The sequence below is a fragment of the Ananas comosus genome, linkage group 18, assembly GCF_001540865.1.
Source record: "Ananas comosus cultivar F153 linkage group 18, ASM154086v1, whole genome shotgun sequence".
Taxonomy (NCBI): Eukaryota; Viridiplantae; Streptophyta; class Magnoliopsida; order Poales; family Bromeliaceae; genus Ananas; species Ananas comosus.
In genome coordinates, this window is record NC_033638.1 from 7,285,122 (window position 1) to 7,305,037 (window position 19,916).

The following is a 19,916-nucleotide window of genomic DNA, read 5'->3' on the forward strand; positions in this document are numbered from 1 at the left end:
GGAAAATTTATCCAAAATTTATCATGAACAATTCTATTGGTACATTCAAAAGTAGTATATATCTTGTACCCTCTTAGTCCAAAAGCCATCGTTTTTTTAACTTATTATATCATTTTTTTTAAAATATAATCTATTTGTATTTTTGTGGATCCTAAATTTAGGGTGTAATAAGTAGAATTTTTAAGTACAAAATTTATCACTTATCATATAAGTGAATCACAAAAAAATAAGAAAAAGTAGGTATGGTGAATGATCATTGACCTAACACAATATTGTACCTATAAAATCTATCAGTTACTAATGAATTAAGAATAAACCAATACACTGCAAAATCAAAATATATTTTCTATACATATTTTATTCAAATGATTTGATAAAAAAATTATGTTCAAGATAATTAGAATATCTACCCATCTGTATGCATATTAAATGCAAACTTGGAATTCGAAAAATTAAATATCTAACGTTTTAGTCCCCATTTAGATCCTATGCATCTCAGAATTTAGGTCAAATTTGAATTAGAATAGAGTCCAAACAAATAAAACTCGAATAATTAAATCTGAATAGCAAATTTATAGAAACGAAGTATTTAAGTTAACGTGTCGATATCTCTGTAGTAGTACAAAGTTGGCAACGTGTCTTTTTTTAAGAATAACGTGTGTGTAAGTATCTCCCATTAAACTAGTTCAAATTCAAAAAAATTTAAATTTTTAAATCATAATTTTTTAAAATCCAAATAAATACTAGCCTGGTAGTTTTTGTGTTTTTTTTACCCCTTTTGTTTCTTCAACACTACCCAGCAACAAAAGACTGATGGTAAAATATTATAAAATAAAATATTATTTCCTTCAATTTTTTTTTTCTAAAAAAACGTATTTAATTGATTTTAAATTTAATTATTATTATTATTATTATTATTATTTTAATCTACACCTGCCTATATAGTAATCTCCTCCTCACTTTTCTATTTCTCTTTTCTCTCTCTCTCTCTCTCTCTCTCTCGCTTTTCTCTCTCTCCGCCGATCCGAAGTATCTCGCTCTAGAGGAGGAGGAAGAGGAGGAGGAGAGAGAGAGAGGCGCCGAGATGGTGGAGACGCGGCGGAGCTCGGCGGCGAAGCGCCTCCCCGCCTCCCCGGCGGTCTCTTCGTCCTCCTCGCGCGGGGCCAAGCGCCCTAAGGTCCGATTCTCTCTCTCCCTCTCTCTCTCTAGGGTTTTTGGTGTTTTTTGGGGTTTTGGAGTGTCGGTTTTGATTCCTGTGGGAAATTTCGCTGGGTTTTGTGTTTGATCTCTTAGATGGAGGCGGAGTCGGCGTCGCCGAGGAAGGATTCGGCGAATTCGAAAGAGGCGGCGGCGGCTATGGCGACGGCTTCTCAAGAGCCTCAGGAGCTATCCAGCGCGCCGCCGAATCCTGCTGCTGCGGCGCCAGCGGAGAGATTGGAGGTGCCTACCCCTGAAAGCGCCGATCTTGGGGTCTCTTCTCCAGGTTGGTTTTAGTTTCTGGCTCCCATCTTTGGGCTTCTTCTTGATTCTTTGATGTGGGGTTTTCAATTTGATTCCTTTTTCTTTGCCGTTTTGGCAATTCGCAGCGTGTCAATCGGTAGAGAAGGAGCCACTGGCGAAGAAGAATCTTGATCCCGTGGAATGTTCAAGAAAGCGGGTGCGAAGAGGGCAGCCGAAGGCTGCGGCATGGGGCAAGCTTCTTTCGCAATCCTCTCAGGTATAGCTGGATTGGTTTTCTTTATTGGTTAAGCTGATTCATTTGTTGGTTCAAATGTTCTTTTTTCCCCCCTCTGTTGAGGGTGTGGGCAATTCGGACTTCTTGCTTGTAATTTTTAGGACCATAGTAACACTCCCTTTATTTGCTTGTTGCAAGATTTCTATCATTTATTTATCATTTCACTTAGATTTAGTTCACACAAATGAGAACATGGATTTACTTGCTGTGGGTGTAGTGGTCGCTACATTTGGTAATGTATTTATTCATCATTTCAAACATGTAGATTGAGAATGTTGTTGATTTTTAGTATATTTCAGTTCTTGTTTGAATTTTGATACTTTTAAAGATTACAAACTGCAGTTTTCTGCCGTCAAACTCCTGTTTCCTGCTACTTGGAAATGTGATTAGGTTGTGTTGGCACTCACTATTTATGCCCTAGCTGCAATGGACGGGTCTTAGGTCGTGGCATGGTCCTCCCTTAATAGCTTTATATTGACCTGTACAAATAGGTACAATAAGATATAGTAAAAACTGCATGACTTCGGTTTTTTTTTTTTTTCATCTGAGGACATTAAGTAGTTGGCGCCATCTTCAGCTCTCAAATTTTTGTTCCTTTGCCTTATTATCTAATTTTAAATTGTGCAAAACTAGCATGTTTTGATCTTTTCTAGCGGAAATTGTTACTAATACTTTCTGTACAGAATCCTCATCTTGCTATCTGCGGCTCTCCTTTTACTGTTGGCCATAGCCGAAAATGCAATTTGCGATTGAGCGATTCATCTGCCGGCACAACTGTTTGTAGACTAAGTCAATCCAAGGTAGCATCTTCAAGCCTTGTTAATAGCTGATACAGTGTGTAGTTTGTATGCATTTGCCTTATGGACTGTTAAAACCGAGCTTGGCATCTGACTTTCTTTTGCTCATTTTATTTTTTTTGAAGCATGGTGGTACATCCGTCACCTTACTTGAAAACTTAGGGGCCAAAGGAGTTGTACTTGTAAATGGGAAAACCATCGAGAAGAATGCCAATGTTGTCCTGACCGGAGGAGATGAAGTTGTTTTTAGTTCAAATGGGCATCATGCTTATGTATCCTTTCTCATTCTTGGTGGTGTTCTGCACTCGACTGACGTTTACTCCCAAAAGTTGGAAACACGAAAAAAATGATATTTACCTTTCAACATGGTTTCATTTCCTGCAGTACTCTTGGTACTGATTGGCCATAGACACAGTCATTAAGAGTTTTTATGCTGCACGCATGGCTCGTCACAATACGAGCTTGCAGCATGTTGATTAGCACGGCATTCCTTGCCCCTGAACAACTTTGTGATTGAAAAGGTCATAACAAGGATTGTCATGCCAATTGGAACTGCTAATATATGGCATAGCTGAGGTGCATCTGGCATAACTCTTGTGCCGGCACACCTCGGCGTGGTGGTATTTCACATTTCTAAGTAAAATTCTATTTGGATATCATCAAAAGTTGTTCTTGTATATTCTTTTTCACTAAAATGATGAAATTGCTTCAGTTCTAATGGAATTTCTGAAATAGAACTTGCATGATATAACTATATAAAGGATTAAATTACAATGAAAACCACCTTTTCCCAGATGATGAAATTGTATGATGAATGTGGCTGAGGGTAACTTTGAATGATGTTACCTGCTAGCTTCAAGGTTGCAAATTTGGGAAATTAAATATTTTACAGACTAATTCTCAGATTGATGATTGAAGAGCTTTAATAGGAATTCTGAACTCTTTTTTCTTGAACGATACGAAATGAATAGTCTGTCATCTTATCTGGTTATGAATCCATTAGAGTTTGAAGGATGTGTAGTTAAAGGAAAGGTCTGTTGATGTATATTGGTACCTACCAATCATATTGGAAATGGAATTTCTTAATACTTTGGCAGATATTTCAGCAAGTCACTGAGGAGAAATCAAGTACAGCTGCTTTTTCTTCCTCGTATGGCATTCCAGAAGTGCAGCTTGCTACTCCAAAAGGTGTACAGCTAGACTGCAGATCAAGGGACCGTTCAGCTGCTGGTGCTGCTGCAAGGCTGGTGTCCTTCAGAAAAGATCACTTGGGTCTTCCTCTTCCGGCACCTAATGGTGAGATTAACTAGTCCACAGTTGAATTTCTTTTACTTCTCGTACATTCGACAGTTGAAGCTCAGAATTTGCTAAGATTGTCTCAGTGTTTTGATGATAGAATTTTAGTTCGTCGAATTTTTGCATTCATCTGCAGAGTTTCAATATTGACAAGGCAACTTTGACGAGTGATGTTGGTGTGGTATCTTTTTTAGATGGTATTTTAACAGAACGAACTTTAGGGACTAAATCATTAAATTGGAAAGTACAAGGGTGAAATTAGAATTGGGGTCAAATCTTCTTGGACTAAGTTTGTAATTAATCTTTCTAGTTTTGTGAAATGGAGTCTTTTGACCTTAAAAGCAGGTATTCAATTGGTTGCGTCACCAGGAAGAGTATTACCTGTGCTATTGTGAACTAAGATTTGATTGGGGATTAATTGCAGGATCTTCAACTGTTTCAGAGATGGTAGGCAGTGCTTGTCAAATTTCAGAAGATTGTAGGGAAGTTCTTGATGATGCTGACTGCCCAGAAACTTCTCCGTCTAGTAGATATCAAGCCATAAAGGATGGTCTGAAACATGCTATTATTGATGCCAGCGATATCCAAGTTTCATTTGAATCTTTTCCCTATTACCTGAGGTACTTTGCAGTTAATTTCTGGTTCCAACATACAAGATATGTAATACAGCATGCAAGTACTTATTTTTCATAAACAGAAATGAAAAAAAATATGAAGCTTAGTGCAGGAGAAACAAATAAATCATTTGATTTACTTGTTTGGTTTCACTTTTATGCCTAATTGTTGTGATATTACATTATGATCCTTCAAAGGCTTCTTTGTGTCATCATGCTTAAGCATCAAAGATAGAACCGGAAGTAGTTGTTACATCAACTTCTTGAATTATCTTTTTATCGACGATGTGGTATCATCATGGTTCTTTGGCTTTAGGTATTTGCCCTAGCATTAGTTGAGTAGTGATTTTCTTAATCTTAAAGAAGTTATATTCTGTCTTTTAAAACTATTAATGATCTCCATTGGTGTGATAGGAAAGGATGGTTTTAAATACTTGAACTATTAGGCTAGTGTTTCTTGTCTAACTAGTTGGAGATGAAAAAGATATAAATTATGTGCCGAATAATCTAGAATACATCTGCTAATTAGTATATAATGTAGCTTCCTGAACAAAGTAATACTATCAATGATAACATCATGGGCTGAAATTCGTTGTAATAATGTTATGCTCTGCTTGGTGTTGTTGAATGTTGTCCTTATTAACATATTGTTTCTTATTTAGTGAGACTACAAAAAGCGTGCTTACCTCAAGTGCATTTGTTCACCTAAAGTGCAAGGAAATTTGCAAGTATGCAGGAGGTATTTCATCTTTGAGCCAGCGTGTGTTGTTATCTGGTCCTGCAGGTATGCAGTTTTATTCTTCATCGCAATTTGTACATAATTTACAATATTTAGCTTGATTGATAGTAAGTTCGTTTTCCGTTACCTGTTTGTAGGTTCTGAAATTTACCAAGAAACTTTGGTGAAGGCACTTGCACAACACTTTGGTGCTAGATTGCTTATAGTGGATTCTCTGCTGCTACCTGGTGTAAGCTTCTTGTTGATTGATCATTTTAATTTGTGTTGATTTTAGGGCAATAATTAGTGCACCCTTCAGAATCATTGAAATATACAATATACCTGTTGAGAGTTTGTAACAGCAATGAAGCCCCTGTAAAAGAGAAATTATTTTATGCACCCCCTGTGGTGTGCACCTCTTGCACCGTGCACGGGATGCCTGAAACCCTACCATAGAGGCGTCAAAATCGGATTTTTCTCGGATGTGTTCTATGACATTCGAAAGGCCTGACATTCAAAAGGCCTGCATATCGAAAATCATAAATTGTGGATACCTATTCTTGCTTGTCGAACAATTTCTCTTTCTTTGCCTTTGATTTTTGTAACTACTTGATGTCTAGGTAATAGGTTTTCAAAATTTATAATTTTTTGTTCATACACTTTTGTTATTGCAAATCTCATCTATCAGATTAGATTTTGTTTTTAACATATTGATAATCAAATATTGAGAGCAATGCATGAAATGTACGGATACACCTTGTGCGGCAATAATTTCTCCCTGTAAAATGCCATTGCAGAAAAGAATTACTGATATGTTGTGAGGATTTATGAGGCACTTCTGATATATGTAAGGGCACAGTTGATGTAAGGAAAAGTGGGGTATATATGTAATCTTGGTTTGAATTTCATAATTTAAGTGGGATGCCATAATTATCTCCCTTAAGACAAAATTGTTATTTACTATTTTCTCTTCTTCTCTGTTTAAGATTGCAAATCACGTATATTTTGGGTAATTGGTTAGAATGAAAATTCAGAAAAGAAAAACTTCTCTTTGTTTCAGGGACTATCTTCCAAGGAGTTGGAACCCTATAAAGAAGGTATGAAGAAAGATATCTTTGAGGTTTTCTCGCTTAGTCTAAAAGCTGAATTACTTGATTCCTCACAAATTAAGAGTTCAGCTTCTAGTCGGGAGCACACTATGGCTGCCAATCTTTGTCCAGACAAGAACCATCAACTGCATTATCAAAGTCGTATAATTGTGTTTCTCTTCGTTGTTACAACATGCATCTCTAATTGAGTTTTTCGTTAAATGGCTTATCCAGGTGATAGGGTAAGATATGTTGGTTTGCAACATTCAGCAGGAACTTCTTTGAAGGTTCGAAGGTATGACCTGATACGACAAATGTTTATTTCTAGTACTGTTTTAATTTAATTGTTCAAGAGGTTATCATATGTGGGTAATCTGTCATTAACAAATGATAGCATCAAGTCTTATCCATTCATGGTTAGTAATCCCTTTGCCAAAAGATTAAATTGTCTACAAAATTTTCCCTATGTTAGTGACTTTAGAAGCACTAAAGATGAAGTTGAGAAACTGAGCAAAATAATATTTGCTGAAATGTTTGAAAATTCTTTCAGCCAGAGCTCCAAAAGCAGTCTAATTATTAACCTGTTAAAATGTTTTTATTGTAGTTGCCAGGGCACACTGTTATGAGAGTTGTTTATGATGTCTGCATTCTATTCCTTTAATATGAGCTTTCTTTGATTGACAGTTACATCCTTGGCTAAGTTGACAAGAAAATGTGAGAGATGATTGAGAAAAGTTATATCATAAATCAGATGACGAAAATATTAGCAGCGCTTATACTGACCAAGGATGATGGATAGAAGAAATAAATGAGTCCTTTATTTCCTTAATTTGAAACACTTAAATCTGGAAGATACTGAAACATGAAAGCGACAAGCAGCTAGAATCTTCTCTACAACCATATCTGGATTTCAATAAGATAGAATTAAACTTGAAGATGTTTTGAAATTGGCAATTCAAGCAAGTTCAGTCTGACATTATCTTTTAAGTTTTTAAGGAGCGAAAAGTGTTATCTGTCAGAGCTTGTGACTGAAATGGCCCTAAATTTTGGCTGTCATCTTATATGCTGTTTCTTAAGTAATTACCAGTTATCGCCTTGAAAATCTTTCTTGAAAGTTGGGATTGAATTAGCTAAAATATGCCTGACTCTCAAATTGATCAGTCTTACTGCTGCTTCTCAAAGTAGTGAAGCTATGTTAGAAGCCAGCTAAATAGATGCTAAAAATATTTTGCTTTTGTAAATCTTTCAAAGTTTTTTGTTAAATAAAGTGTATCCGTAATATTTCATTTGTATTATCGATATCACAAAGTTCAAAATTTTAGATTTTGAAAACCTGAAAAAAGAAGAAAAAGAGCAATAGTATGATGAACATGGTAAGTGCTACTCTCTCCACTATTCCATTCTTTTATCTGGAAAATAACATTACCTTTAATATGGGTGAAATCTAGGTCTTCCTTTGCAATCAGACCCTTCCGGCATATGGTTGTTGTTAATGGAGATTCCCAACACTTAGAACTATTGAATCATTAGATACTTGCGTCTTTATTGGTTTTTGATATTTCCCTAATCTATTTATCTTTAAATTTGTATCCTTTGTTGTTATTGCTTTAGATCTTATATTTTCTAGTTCTATATGTATTTCTTGATTGGATAATGCATGATATATGATCAATAGCATAACAAAAATTAGTAGTAATATAGACTACTTTAAAAATTTGCTATATATTTTGTTAACTCAGGCTTGCTTGGCTATTTGCAGAGGTCCAAATTATGGTTATCGGGGAAAAGTGCTTCTTGCTTTTGAAGATAATGGGTCCTCAAAGATTGGAGTTAGATTTGATAAAAAGATTCCTGAAGGCAATGATCTTGGAGGCCTTTGTGAAAAAGAGCATGGTTTCTTTTGTACCGGTGATTCCCTCAACTAAGCATTTTTGTTTTTTTCCCATCGAAGGGAAAATGAATTACATTTCTCTTTTAGAGATTATATTGGCCTTTTCTTAATTTTGTTGTCCTTTGTTTTCCTTAATGTGATCCAGCTGATTCTCTTTGCCTCGATAGTCCTGGCTGGGAAGAGACTGAGAAGCTTCCCTTTAATGAATTACTCGAGGTGGGTCAATTGTTTCTTCTTGCTTGAACATTTTCTCAATCAGCCTTTTGATTTCATTCATTGTACTAACAAAATTTGTCACTCAGTTTGTCTTTGAAGGGAGTAAACATGGCCCGTTGATACTATTTCTGAAGGATATAGAAAAGTCAGTAGCTGGAAGCACCGATTCATATCAAACTATAAAGGGTAAGCTTGAGCTTGCCCCAGCAGGTGTTTTTATAATTGGTTCTCATACCCAGGTGGACAGCCGCAAGGAGAAGGTAGCATTTGTTTGGAAATTTCATGTTATTTTTGCTAAAAATGTATGGATACCCTTCAACTGTGTTCTGTTTTTAAATAGTTCCCACACTTTTTCTTTTTTTTTTTCCTCCATTTTTTTTGATTGACATTCTTTCAGCTTTGCCATATTTTGATTGATCTATTTGCACCAGTTGAAATGGGAATTTCATTAAAAATAATGGCTCTCTGTTGACTATAATTCTTAAGTAACAATGAAAGTTGGTAGTTTCATCATCTTACAGGCGCATGAAGATGTCAAATTTAGCAGTGTTGCCATTTAATTTAAAATAATCCCTATTTCAACTAAATGAAATGACATATAGTCGAGGGTGTTTCCATACATATAGTTGTAGGGCCTATTTCTATTAAAAAGAACTAAAGTTGTAGGGTCTATTTCAAAATAGCATATAGTTGAGGGTGTTTCCATACATATTTTCCCCATTTTCATTTGAATAGTGCTTTTTTAAAAAACTTCAATCAGTTTATAGGACTAACATACTGTACTATATCTGCAGTCACACTCTGGTAGCCTTTTCCTTACAAAATTTCCTTGCAACCAAGCTCTACTTGACTTTGCTTTCCAGGTAAAATTTAATTATTCTTGACAAAATTGTTTGATTTTTTGCTTGTAATCTGGTTTCTTTTATGTTGCATAATTGGTTTGGAGGTTGTTTTTTGGTTAATAAAAAATTGAATTTTTTTCCCTATCATTTTGGAGTTTTGAATACAGAAATCACAAGATAGTGATGAAGCACAACCTTAAGACATCAATAAGTTTGTTGCATAAGTATGATGGCATTTCTGGTTATTTTTCCATTTGCATGGTAACTTAGTATATAGTTTCAGTGATTTCACTGTAACCCCTAAAAAATTTCTTCAAATAGTTATTAAGCAAAACATGTTTGCCTTCATATATGAATTTACATGTATCTTTGTTATATTGTTGAATAGAATGCTACACATCAAAAGTGTTGCATGTTCATGAACCTACAAATTGAAAATTTGTCAGAGCAGCAACTATTTATGGATTATATATATATATATATATATATATATAGAGAGAGAGAGAGAGAGAGAGAGAGAGAGAAAATTGAGTTGGAATGCTATCGGTAGCAAACGGGCTCCGTTGCCACCCATTTGTTTTCGATGATGGAGCCTTCAAATTGACGATCGGTACTGTTGAATATGATCTATACCACTTGAAGTATCTAGAAACCAAATTTCAAATCTTTTCGACATCATTGACCTAATGATCAAAGGGTTTCAAAATTTGTAATTTTAATGGTCGATATGAGGCGTATTCTCATTTAACGGTGTAAAGATATTCAAATCAATTAAATTTTGGTTAGAAAATTTTTCAAACTATTTAGAACAAGATTTATACTCTCGATCTTAATTATAAGATCCATATCATCACTTTTTAAAAGATATTCATTTTTAGCCTTTCATTTTTGTGTCCACTTGATGGACAAGAGTTCAATATCGGAAAAGCATGAAATTTGATTTCTAGATGCTTCAGGTGGTATAGATCACGTTCAACAGTGCCGATCATCGATTTGGAGGCTCCATCATCGAAAACAAATGGGTGGCAACGAAGCCCATTTGCTACCGATAGCGTTCCAGCTCAACTCTATATATATACTCTCTCTATATATATGTTTTGATCTTACCTTTTCCTAACAATAGCAAGCATATGAAGTACAATTTGAAAAGTCCATACAATTAGAAAGTATGATGTAAACAATGGAAAAGCAGGGACAATTAGTGAAAATGTCAAACCTGCTTTGGTTGCAAAAGTTTTGGCATGTCAGTTTAAACTGGAAATAAAGGTTTCCTTCCAAAATCTGGATCAGTGTTTTAAAAAGTGGTGCATGGAAAATTCGCATATGTGCGGGCAATCCCTTGATCACCAACCATGTGTATACAACATCTGCCTGGGATTAGGTGCTACACAATGAGCATGCCAGCAAGCTGCCTTATACGAACACACTTAATTTTTTTTTTCCCCTCGACCTTTGTAGTTTACCTTCCTTTGGATTTAACTTAATTTGGCTAGATTTTTGAGTCTACCTTCGCTTGATGATCAAAGGTTTTATATCAGTCTAATTCAAGTTTTAGTCCACATTGTTTAGTCAGCTCTTTGTGCTGGTCTGTTGCTTATTGATCCCTTCTCATGGGCTTTTTGGTTATTTTGAATAACTGCCGCCAACTCCTTCATCTAACGCTTAAAATCCAGACACGGCTTTTTCCTTGACTTGTTTGGTTCCATTTCCAAACGCGAAGCAAACTTTGGGTATTTAAGCCTTCCGAACCATACTGGGGGCATGTTTAATGATCAACAACTATATTTCGATGGTTGTGTTTCTTGCCCACCGACCTCTGTCCCATGTGCCTGGATTAATCTCCTTTTTCTCTGCTTGTATTGGTCGCACCCTATACTTCTCGTCAAGGGGTTAAGTGCCATGGCATAAGGTAGTGCCCAGAAGTTGCTAGCACAGCACACATGCCGGTACAAATATACTTGTGTGCCAAGACACTGACATGAAATATTTATTTTCGTTGGTACCGATATATTTTAATTGTTTATTATATATTTTGCCTTTTATACTTTATTGAGATAACTACTTGCTGATTTCAAAGAAAGAGGATGTTGAGTTGTGTCATTAGCATGGAGATCGTATCTTGCTAATATCTTGTCGGCACGGTATGGCATGGTGGGCACAGCCTATGCCAATGGCCATTTAAATCTCATCCTCTTGGGTGTCTTCCTTCCTGCGTTTCTCTGGTCTATTAAGCCTGCGCCACTTCATGGTTTGCTTCCTGTGGTTTCTTTCTATTGCTTCCCACTGTAGTGTAGACTTCTTGTGTATGTCAGTGGCTACGTACTGTGCTGGGGCTGAACCTGCTTAGTCTGTGTCCTACTTTATTGATGGCCAAACCCTCCGCTAGCACAATTCATAGCCTGGGAAAACAAAGCTGCGAAGTGAATTCCTACCAAGTGGTATGCTTCCTTGCAGGCTATTGCCATTTGTCCTCTCGAACATGCCTTGAAAATGGATTGTTTTTGCTATGCGGAATTGCCTTGAATCCTTGCACTGCCATGCCTTCATATTATGCAATGGCATTAACCACCTGGTAACTTTAGAACCACATGGTACAGGTCCGCTTGTCCTGTCCTCAGTGACCTTGATTAGGTTTTGTCTGGGTTTTGGTCATTGGTAATGAAAATTTCCTTTTTTGGGGGGGACTTATTTTATGGCAACTAAATATTTGAGTAATGAATTCTTGAATTGATGATAGTAGTTTTGGGAGTGTCAGTCAGTTGCATATTACCTTGATAGTAGTAGTGATAGTGTTTAAATTACCCAGACAAAATATATCTCATCAACAAAGTCCTTTTCTTCAAACTGTTCTGCTTTGACCTGTAATAGTTCGAAACACATTTTCTATAATTTCTCACTTTCCCGATTGTTGAAGTACAGGATAACTTCAGTAAGGCGCATGAAAGAAGTAAAGAAACTTCCAAGACAATGAAGCAACTATCGAAACTTTTTCCTAATAAGGTTATGATCCAAGTACCACAGGTATTCACTTATATGCTCCGTGAAATCTATGACAATATAATAACATTCTTTTTTTAAGATATGTAATTTCGAGTATGTATTACAGGATGAAGCCCAAGCTTCGGAATGGAAACAACTATTGGATCGTGATGTTGAAACTCTCAAAGCAAAGTCGAACATTCTGACTATTCGCTCTGTAAGTTGTGATTAAGAAAATGGCTGTTTCTGTGCAACAAATATTTGTACTTTTAATGCAGGAAATTGTTGTGAAAATTTTAGCTTTACAACATTTCGTATTTCAACTTTAGATTGATAATGTAGGAAATTTTTGTGTTGTTTGAATACATTCTTGTTGGAAAATACAATTCTACCTCTCCATTTGCATATTGTGGCCTGCTGGCCAAAAAAGTAATCTCTAGCAAAATCCTAGTCAGTTTGACTGTGGTAACACCTAGCAATCTACATATTTTTCTCTTGCCTTCTTTTTTTTTCCCTCAAATTCAGTTAGATATGAGGGATAAATGTTTTAGGATTTTCTGGTTCTTCTCTCTCTCTTGCTCTCTTTGTTCCTCTTTTTTATTTTGATTATTATATCAGCTCATCAAGTTGAAAGAAAAAGGTTGATCATCTTTGGACTTTTTAGCGGCTTGTTAATATAATATAATAATGCTGCAGAATTGCTAATAATTATTTTGAAACAGTTCAGCTAGTCGAGTTATTACTGCTGTAAAACTGTTAGTTGCCAATAATTTGTGCATATGCTTTTAAGAGAGTAGCACTTCTTCGTTAACATTCACGCATCTTGTCTTTCAGTTTCTGAACCGCATTGGTGTGGAGTGTGGTGATCTTGAGACAGTATCCATCAAAGATCAGGTCCTTACAAATGAAAGTGAGTGATTCCTTCCTTTTTCTGTACAATCCTTGTCATAATTATTAGGCTATTGGAACTAACTTTGACCTGATGCGCTTTAGGTGTGGATAAGATTATTGGTTTTGCCATTGGTCATCATCTTATGAACAGTATGATTCAAGCTGCCGCAGGGGATAATATGCTTGTCCTTTCTAGTGAAAGGTTTGCTGTGTTATTCATGATAGTCTTTCATGTCAGATTTAGAAACTTATTCCATATATCCTGAAATGCTTATTTCACTGCTAATGACAATTGCAGCATCAAGTATGGCCTGGATATGCTACAAAGCATTCAAAGTGATCCTAAGAGTACAAAGAAATCGCTCAAGGTGGTCCTTGTGAACTTTTTTGGGGTCTTTTACATATACATCCCTGCAAAATCATCTATTTAGCCACATTCCATGTAAAATCTGAATGTTCATATTCACCCCTCAAAAAGTATAGCTTCTTATAACATATCTTTATTTGAATTTGGGGAGTTATCCACTTCATGGGGAGAAGTTGGTTTTGTATCAGAAGAACATTTTTAAAGAGGGACATTCTAAGGACAATGTTGTGTGTTTAAAATTTGAGTTTTTGGATGATTTTTACAATGTTTTATATGCAAATATTGCTTCTTTTTTTGTGATGAGTTTATAGAAGTGATCGAGAGATTTTGTTGTTCATGTATATAGATTTGCCTTAATACCTTATAAAGATGGCAGATGATTGTATTGTATCTTCTTATGGGTGTTTGCTTTTCCTGTTTAGACCTTCTATAATTTGTGACAAAAAGTTTGAGTTGTAATTCTTTTCTTGAACCATTTCAGGATGTGGTAACTGAGAATGAATTTGAGAAGCGACTTCTCAACGATGTTATCCCCCCAAACGAGATTGGGGTCAATTTTGATGATATTGGAGCTTTGGAGAATGTGAAGGAAACATTAAAGGAGTTGGTGATGCTTCCCTTGCAAAGGCCCGAATTGTTCTGTAAAGGACAATTGACAAAGGTACATCTTTTTGATACTGGAGGATTTATCTCTTAGGCGTTTATTAGTTGTTAAAGTGTCCTGCCAGGAAATGCTGTATGAAAATTTGAAATGCAAGAAAAAGATTTTAATTCAGCTACTTTATGATGCCCTGAACCATTAAGTTGTGATTCATGAAAGGTCAAATTTCGCATGACTAATCATGATTAAGGTTAGGGCATTTACATGTGTTTATATGTTCAATCGGGAGAATGGAGATGATAATAGTAATTATTGCTATAACTCATTATAAGATGGAGCACATTAACGTTTTTCCTCAAACTAGAACAAAGTTTCTGATTAAGTTAGCAACTTGGCAATCTTGTGAAGCTAGCACCATTTGGTGCTCAAAATGAGTCTGAACTACTGCAAATAAAACATGTTGAATCCATATGGTTGAGAGTATACCACAAGAAGGACGAGTCCCTATGCAATCCACCGGACAGCAATTTGCAGGGGGGCAAGGTGCTGCTATGCTGAATGCTGGTGCATTTGCTGCTTAATTTGTGGTTTACATAAGATACAACAAGAATATAATAGATATATTAAATACAAAACTATGTAATAAATAAGGGCAGAAGAAAGAAAATTCATGAAGAAAATTTTTAAGAAATTCTTCTATGTAGCACATTCGTGACACTAATGATCATGTGCAATTTCAAATATAAAATTATACGGAAAGGTTCTCAGTGTGAAATATGATTAGTAAAAAGAATTTAAAATGATTTGTCTATACAGCTTAAAAGGTTGAAGCGTATGACTAGCTAATATCGATATGCCATGCTAAATATGTTTATATATAGTTTAAATGTATAATAATAGGCAGTTTGCTCATGTGCTTATTGGATGATGCTTGTGCCATATGCGGCTGTGGTCTGTGAGGGGCGGTGAATTGCATCTGTATATGCAAACATATGTAATAGTTGATGCATCGCTTTCTCGGAGGAATGTTATCATGATTCTTGAATCTGGACTAAAATGCATTTTGTGTCACGTGCCAAACCAGTTTCATTTTTGAACAATTCCTTGATAATGGTCATCTTTCTCTTTCAAATTAGAAAGGTAAAAACGTGTAGTACTGAACTATGGGGTTGATTTAGCTAGCCAACCTTTCAAAAATTTTGATTTTACTGCCCAAAACTTTCAATTTGGTTGACTTGAGTCGGTCAATGGTATTTGACTTCAAAATTTAAGCTAACTACTTTAATGAATTTATAATTGCGAGAATTGCATGAAATATACTAAATCCCTAAATCCTAAAACCCTAAACCTAAAACCTAAATTTTTGAAAGGTTGGATAGCTAAATCAAAATGGCCCATAGTTCATGTAAGTTTGTACATTTTTACCAATTAGAAAATCCATCCTGATTGGTCATGTGAAAGCACTATTGATGCATTTTACAGTTTGAATTATAACTTGACATATTTGAATTGTTTTTGGGGTCATCAGCCGTGTAAAGGAATATTGCTTTTTGGTCCTCCTGGTACGGGAAAGACAATGCTTGCTAAAGCTGTCGCAACAGAGGCAGGTGCAAATTTTATCAACATATCAATGTCAAGCATTACCTCGAAGGTACTCGTAACAAATACTGCTCTTTGTTTGGTTGTTTTTGTTTCCATATTTTCTTTGCCTAATCTAAGCATTCAATGAAACAGTGGTTTGGTGAAGGAGAAAAATATGTGAAAGCTGTATTTTCATTAGCAAGTAAAATTGCTCCTAGTGTTGTTTTTGTGGATGAGGTCAGTTCAATGAACACTATCTCATTTTAAAACTAAGTAACCTGTGGTAATTAGCTTGTTATATAATTCATAATTTTTAAATGATTACTTTTCCTTTCGTAGGTTGACAGTATGTTGGGGAGGCGTGAGAATCCAGGAGAACATGAAGCCATGCGCAAGATGAAGAATGAATTTATGGTGAACTGGGATGGGCTACGAACAAAAGATAAAGAGCGTGTGTTAGTACTTGCTGCTACTAATAGACCGTTCGATCTTGACGAGGCTGTCATCAGGAGGCTTCCTCGGAGGTAATTGTTTATAAGGTCAAATGTAAAAATAGTCCCTGTACCATACTGGTATTGCCATTTGGTCCCTGTACTTTCTACTTAAACACTTAGTCCCTGAGTTTTCAGGTACTCGCAAGTTTTTTTTACAGTCGGGAACAAAAGTGCTATATATGTGAAGTTCAATGACTTAGTGTTTCAGTGAGAAGTATAGAGACTGAGTAGCAATATTGGGATATTATAGGACTAGTCATGCATTCACACTAGTTCACATTTTGAGTGTTATGTTGATGCTAGCTTGCACATGGGCATGTGAGACTAACATGCAATTGGAGCTTTTACATATTCGTAGAATTTTATCTGCAAAATCATCTATTTGTATGTATATCCTGGAAAATCTGAAATTTCACATATACCCTTGTAAGTGTGCGGTTTGTTACAAAAGTTTCCATAGTATAAGTTGGAGGCTCATCCAATTCATGGCTTGGATATGATGGTTTTGTAAAAAAGGTTTTCTAAAGGGGCCGCATTTGTAAACTGTAAGCATAAAGGCGCAAGTGTAACAAATTGATTTGTTGAAGGGTATGTGAAATTTCAGATTTGCTGGTATACATGTGAGAAGATAATTTTGCACTTGTATTTATGTAAATATCTCTATATAATTTCATGTGTAAACATTTTCTTCAGGTTGATGGTGAATTTGCCTGATGCATCAAATAGAGAGAAGATTCTTAGAGTAATACTAGCCAAAGAAGATTTAGCAGATAGTGTAGACATGGAAGCATTAGCTAATATGACAGACGGATATTCTGGAAGTGATCTAAAGGTTACTTTTAACTACAAGCTTCCTATCATCTTTTGACAATCGTATATTCTCTAACTTGATTGAGATTTACATTTTCGCCATGGTTTTCAGAATCTTTGCGTTACCGCCGCGCATTGTCCCATAAGAGAAATTCTAGAGAAGGAAAAGAAGGTTGGTTTCCTGTTTTTGAATTCATTCCGTGAAACTCCCTGTTGGTTATACAAAGTTCTACACTTAAATTCAAGTTTACTTGCAATCTTCTCTGACTGTATTGTTTGTTGTGGTTTTCTCTCTCAATTCTAATATGAGCTTTTCTTGATGGCTTATCGAGCACATACAATGGTGGATAATTCTGGCCAGACTAATCAATTAGCTTTACAAATTTTTTTAGCCTTTGATGAACGCATGGCTGATGATTTTTGTGGTTTCATTTGAAAGAATTTCCTACTTACATGGTTCCATCAAATTTTTTTTTTATAAAATAGTTGGGCTTTACTAGCATTGTTTACAAGTTCGGAATATCAAGAGTTCCTGAATGTACATTTACTTCTAATTCAATCATCTAAATAAATGAACATAGACAAAAGAGTTTGGGAGAAAAATATCTCAAGCTCTTTTAATTGAAAAACTTGAGAAATATGCTTATTTCCACTTTAGAGGTTAAGGTGGTAAGAGATGAATTAGATGGATGGGAAAGTCATCTACAACAGGTCAAACATAAGATAGTGTGCTTATCATGCTCTAAGCTGGGGGAGAGTAGTCACATTCACAATATGAAAGATTATATATAAAGGCTCACAGAGCTTTGTTGACAATGACTTTCAACTGGTCGTCTAACAGCCGGGGTGCTTGTTATTTTGTGATCGTCTTAAGTTGTTGTGAATGTGCTTAATCTCATCTGTTTTCTTTTGTTTCCATCTACAGGAGAGAAATGTAGCAGAAGCAGAGAATAGACCACTACCTCCCTTGCGAAGTAGTGAGGACATCCGTCCCCTGAAGATGGATGATTTCAAATATGCACATGAGCAGGTACATCTCTTTAGCCCATTTCTTAGCATTCTCATTAGGTTCGTTTCTATAGGCACAGACTCAGCGGTGGCTTTGGCCAAATGAACAAATCTTCGTACTGTTAGGTCATCAAGTAATGTTACAAGTAGTAGCATGATACTCATTGAGCTTTCTGGCTTATTATTGTTTTCCTAGCTGACTCGTGTGTTAATGCAAAATTAGGGCCTTGTTTGGCCTTGTCAGAAGCTTCTCCTAAACCATTTTTTTTTATATTACATCATTGAATTTAATATTTCCACCTGTCGTATATTAAATGATTTTCTTGCACAATATTTGCATGATAATCCCTCAACATCTTTAGTTATGCTTATTCTCCCGGTGGTTAAGTTTAATAGCATTATATGCGAATATTTTGTGTATATATGTTTTAACAGCATTGGTTTACTTTACCCTGGACAACTATACCCTGGGAAAATGATGCCTTTCAGTTATTAGCCCAAAATCTTAAGCACCAGTATCTCTTTCCAACCATCAGCCTCTAGAACTCTACGAGGAAAAACACTGGCCATGGCATAAATCACCGCAGTCAAAGGATCTAATTAATTTTGAGGAAGGACTAGGGAGAAACTAACTTCTAGTGTGAAAGTTTGAATATGTCCGTATAGATGAAGATATATTTGTATTATTAGAGGATGAATAGATGGTTTTAGGGAAGGGTAGGAGATAGTAGGAAGACGGGAGAAGATTTGAGAGAGGAGACTACAATAGCACACAGCAGAGGATTATTCGAGGGACTTCCATGTAAATAATAAGTTTTGAGGGACTAATAATCTATTGAATGATTTCAAGACTAACATGCAAAAACCCCGTAAGTCGAAACGTGGGACCTTTACTTCATTAATCTGGTTAAATCACAGAATCAACTTTCACTTTCCCTTTTGTCTCCACTGTCCCTAAAATCTCCCAATATTACCTTTATTATCTGCCTTGCTCACTTGTGTTAAGTTCTCTGTACAAAAATAACACCCATTCGAAAACATTGGATTTATGTTAGACAAAAGAAAAATGCAATTTATATTCTAACAATAAAGATGTCAGCAGGAATAGTTGAGATAATAAGAGGCAGAAGGGCAGGATTTTTTTATCCTTCACTGTAATAGAACCTATTAATGGCTGCTTGTAACATACCTTATCCCTGAAGATAAGCTGATTATAAACTAACAATGCATCCGAAAGGCTACTAATGTGTCAACATGGCTGCCCTGTAGGTATGCGCAAGTGTATCGTCCGATTCCACAAATATGGGTGAGCTTCTTCAGTGGAACGACCTCTACGGAGAAGGCGGTTCGAGGAAGAAAAAAGCGCTGAGCTATTTCATGTAGTCGTGTAGCAGCAGGTAATCTATTCTTGTATAGGTTTGTTCTTCTACCGAAGCCTTTCCCTGAAAGCTTGAGGAGATGCGATCGCAAATAGGCGTTTACTCCTTCCTGGGTTCTCATGTAAAAATATGCGGTATGTTTTGATGCAGATCGTCAGTGCCTTTTGGTGTCATAATTAAATCACACAATTAATCCGTAGAGAATCAATTGAAGAGATTAATTATTATTATTTTTTTTCTGTTTCTTTTATAATTCCTGGCACTTAATTGCGGAGGCCTAGTAATAGCATATGTATATACAATGCAGCAGAAGCTGAGCTGTTGGTGAATAAACACTGAAACCAGACTTTAGTTATTATAAATTTTATTTTTGAGACAGTTGGCTAGTGTAGACATGGAGCTAAATGTCGAAAAACACTAGGTATAAACTTTAAACTTTTAACTTTCAGCATCATGGAGTACTGCAGCAGAAGCATATGTTTTAATATTTCAAGAGGGCAATATGGAAATTGCCATTCTTGAAGGGGGTTTCTGCATCTTAGCATGAGATGCCGTTTCATTTCCAACATTTTTTTCTTATCATTCATTCCAAAGATTAACTTTGACTGC

General features: G+C 35.8%; 1 protein-coding gene across 1 annotated transcript; it reads left to right on the top strand.

Moving 5' to 3' along the window:
• On the top strand, positions 977-19,685 carry LOC109723900. Its single transcript, XM_020252404.1, has 28 exons — positions 977-1,177; positions 1,294-1,483; positions 1,587-1,717; positions 2,419-2,535; positions 2,658-2,804; positions 3,630-3,828; positions 4,253-4,448; positions 5,105-5,226; positions 5,319-5,410; positions 6,221-6,257; positions 6,483-6,543; positions 8,008-8,156; positions 8,285-8,355; positions 8,442-8,615; positions 9,150-9,218; positions 12,117-12,218; positions 12,304-12,393; positions 13,011-13,086; positions 13,170-13,269; positions 13,366-13,435; positions 13,916-14,095; positions 15,564-15,686; positions 15,770-15,853; positions 15,956-16,140; positions 16,804-16,942; positions 17,033-17,092; positions 17,846-17,950; positions 19,198-19,685. Exons 1-28 carry the CDS (start codon positions 1,085-1,087, stop codon positions 19,309-19,311), a joined length of 3,276 nt encoding a protein of 1,091 aa, XP_020107993.1. The 5' UTR covers positions 977-1,084; the 3' UTR covers positions 19,312-19,685.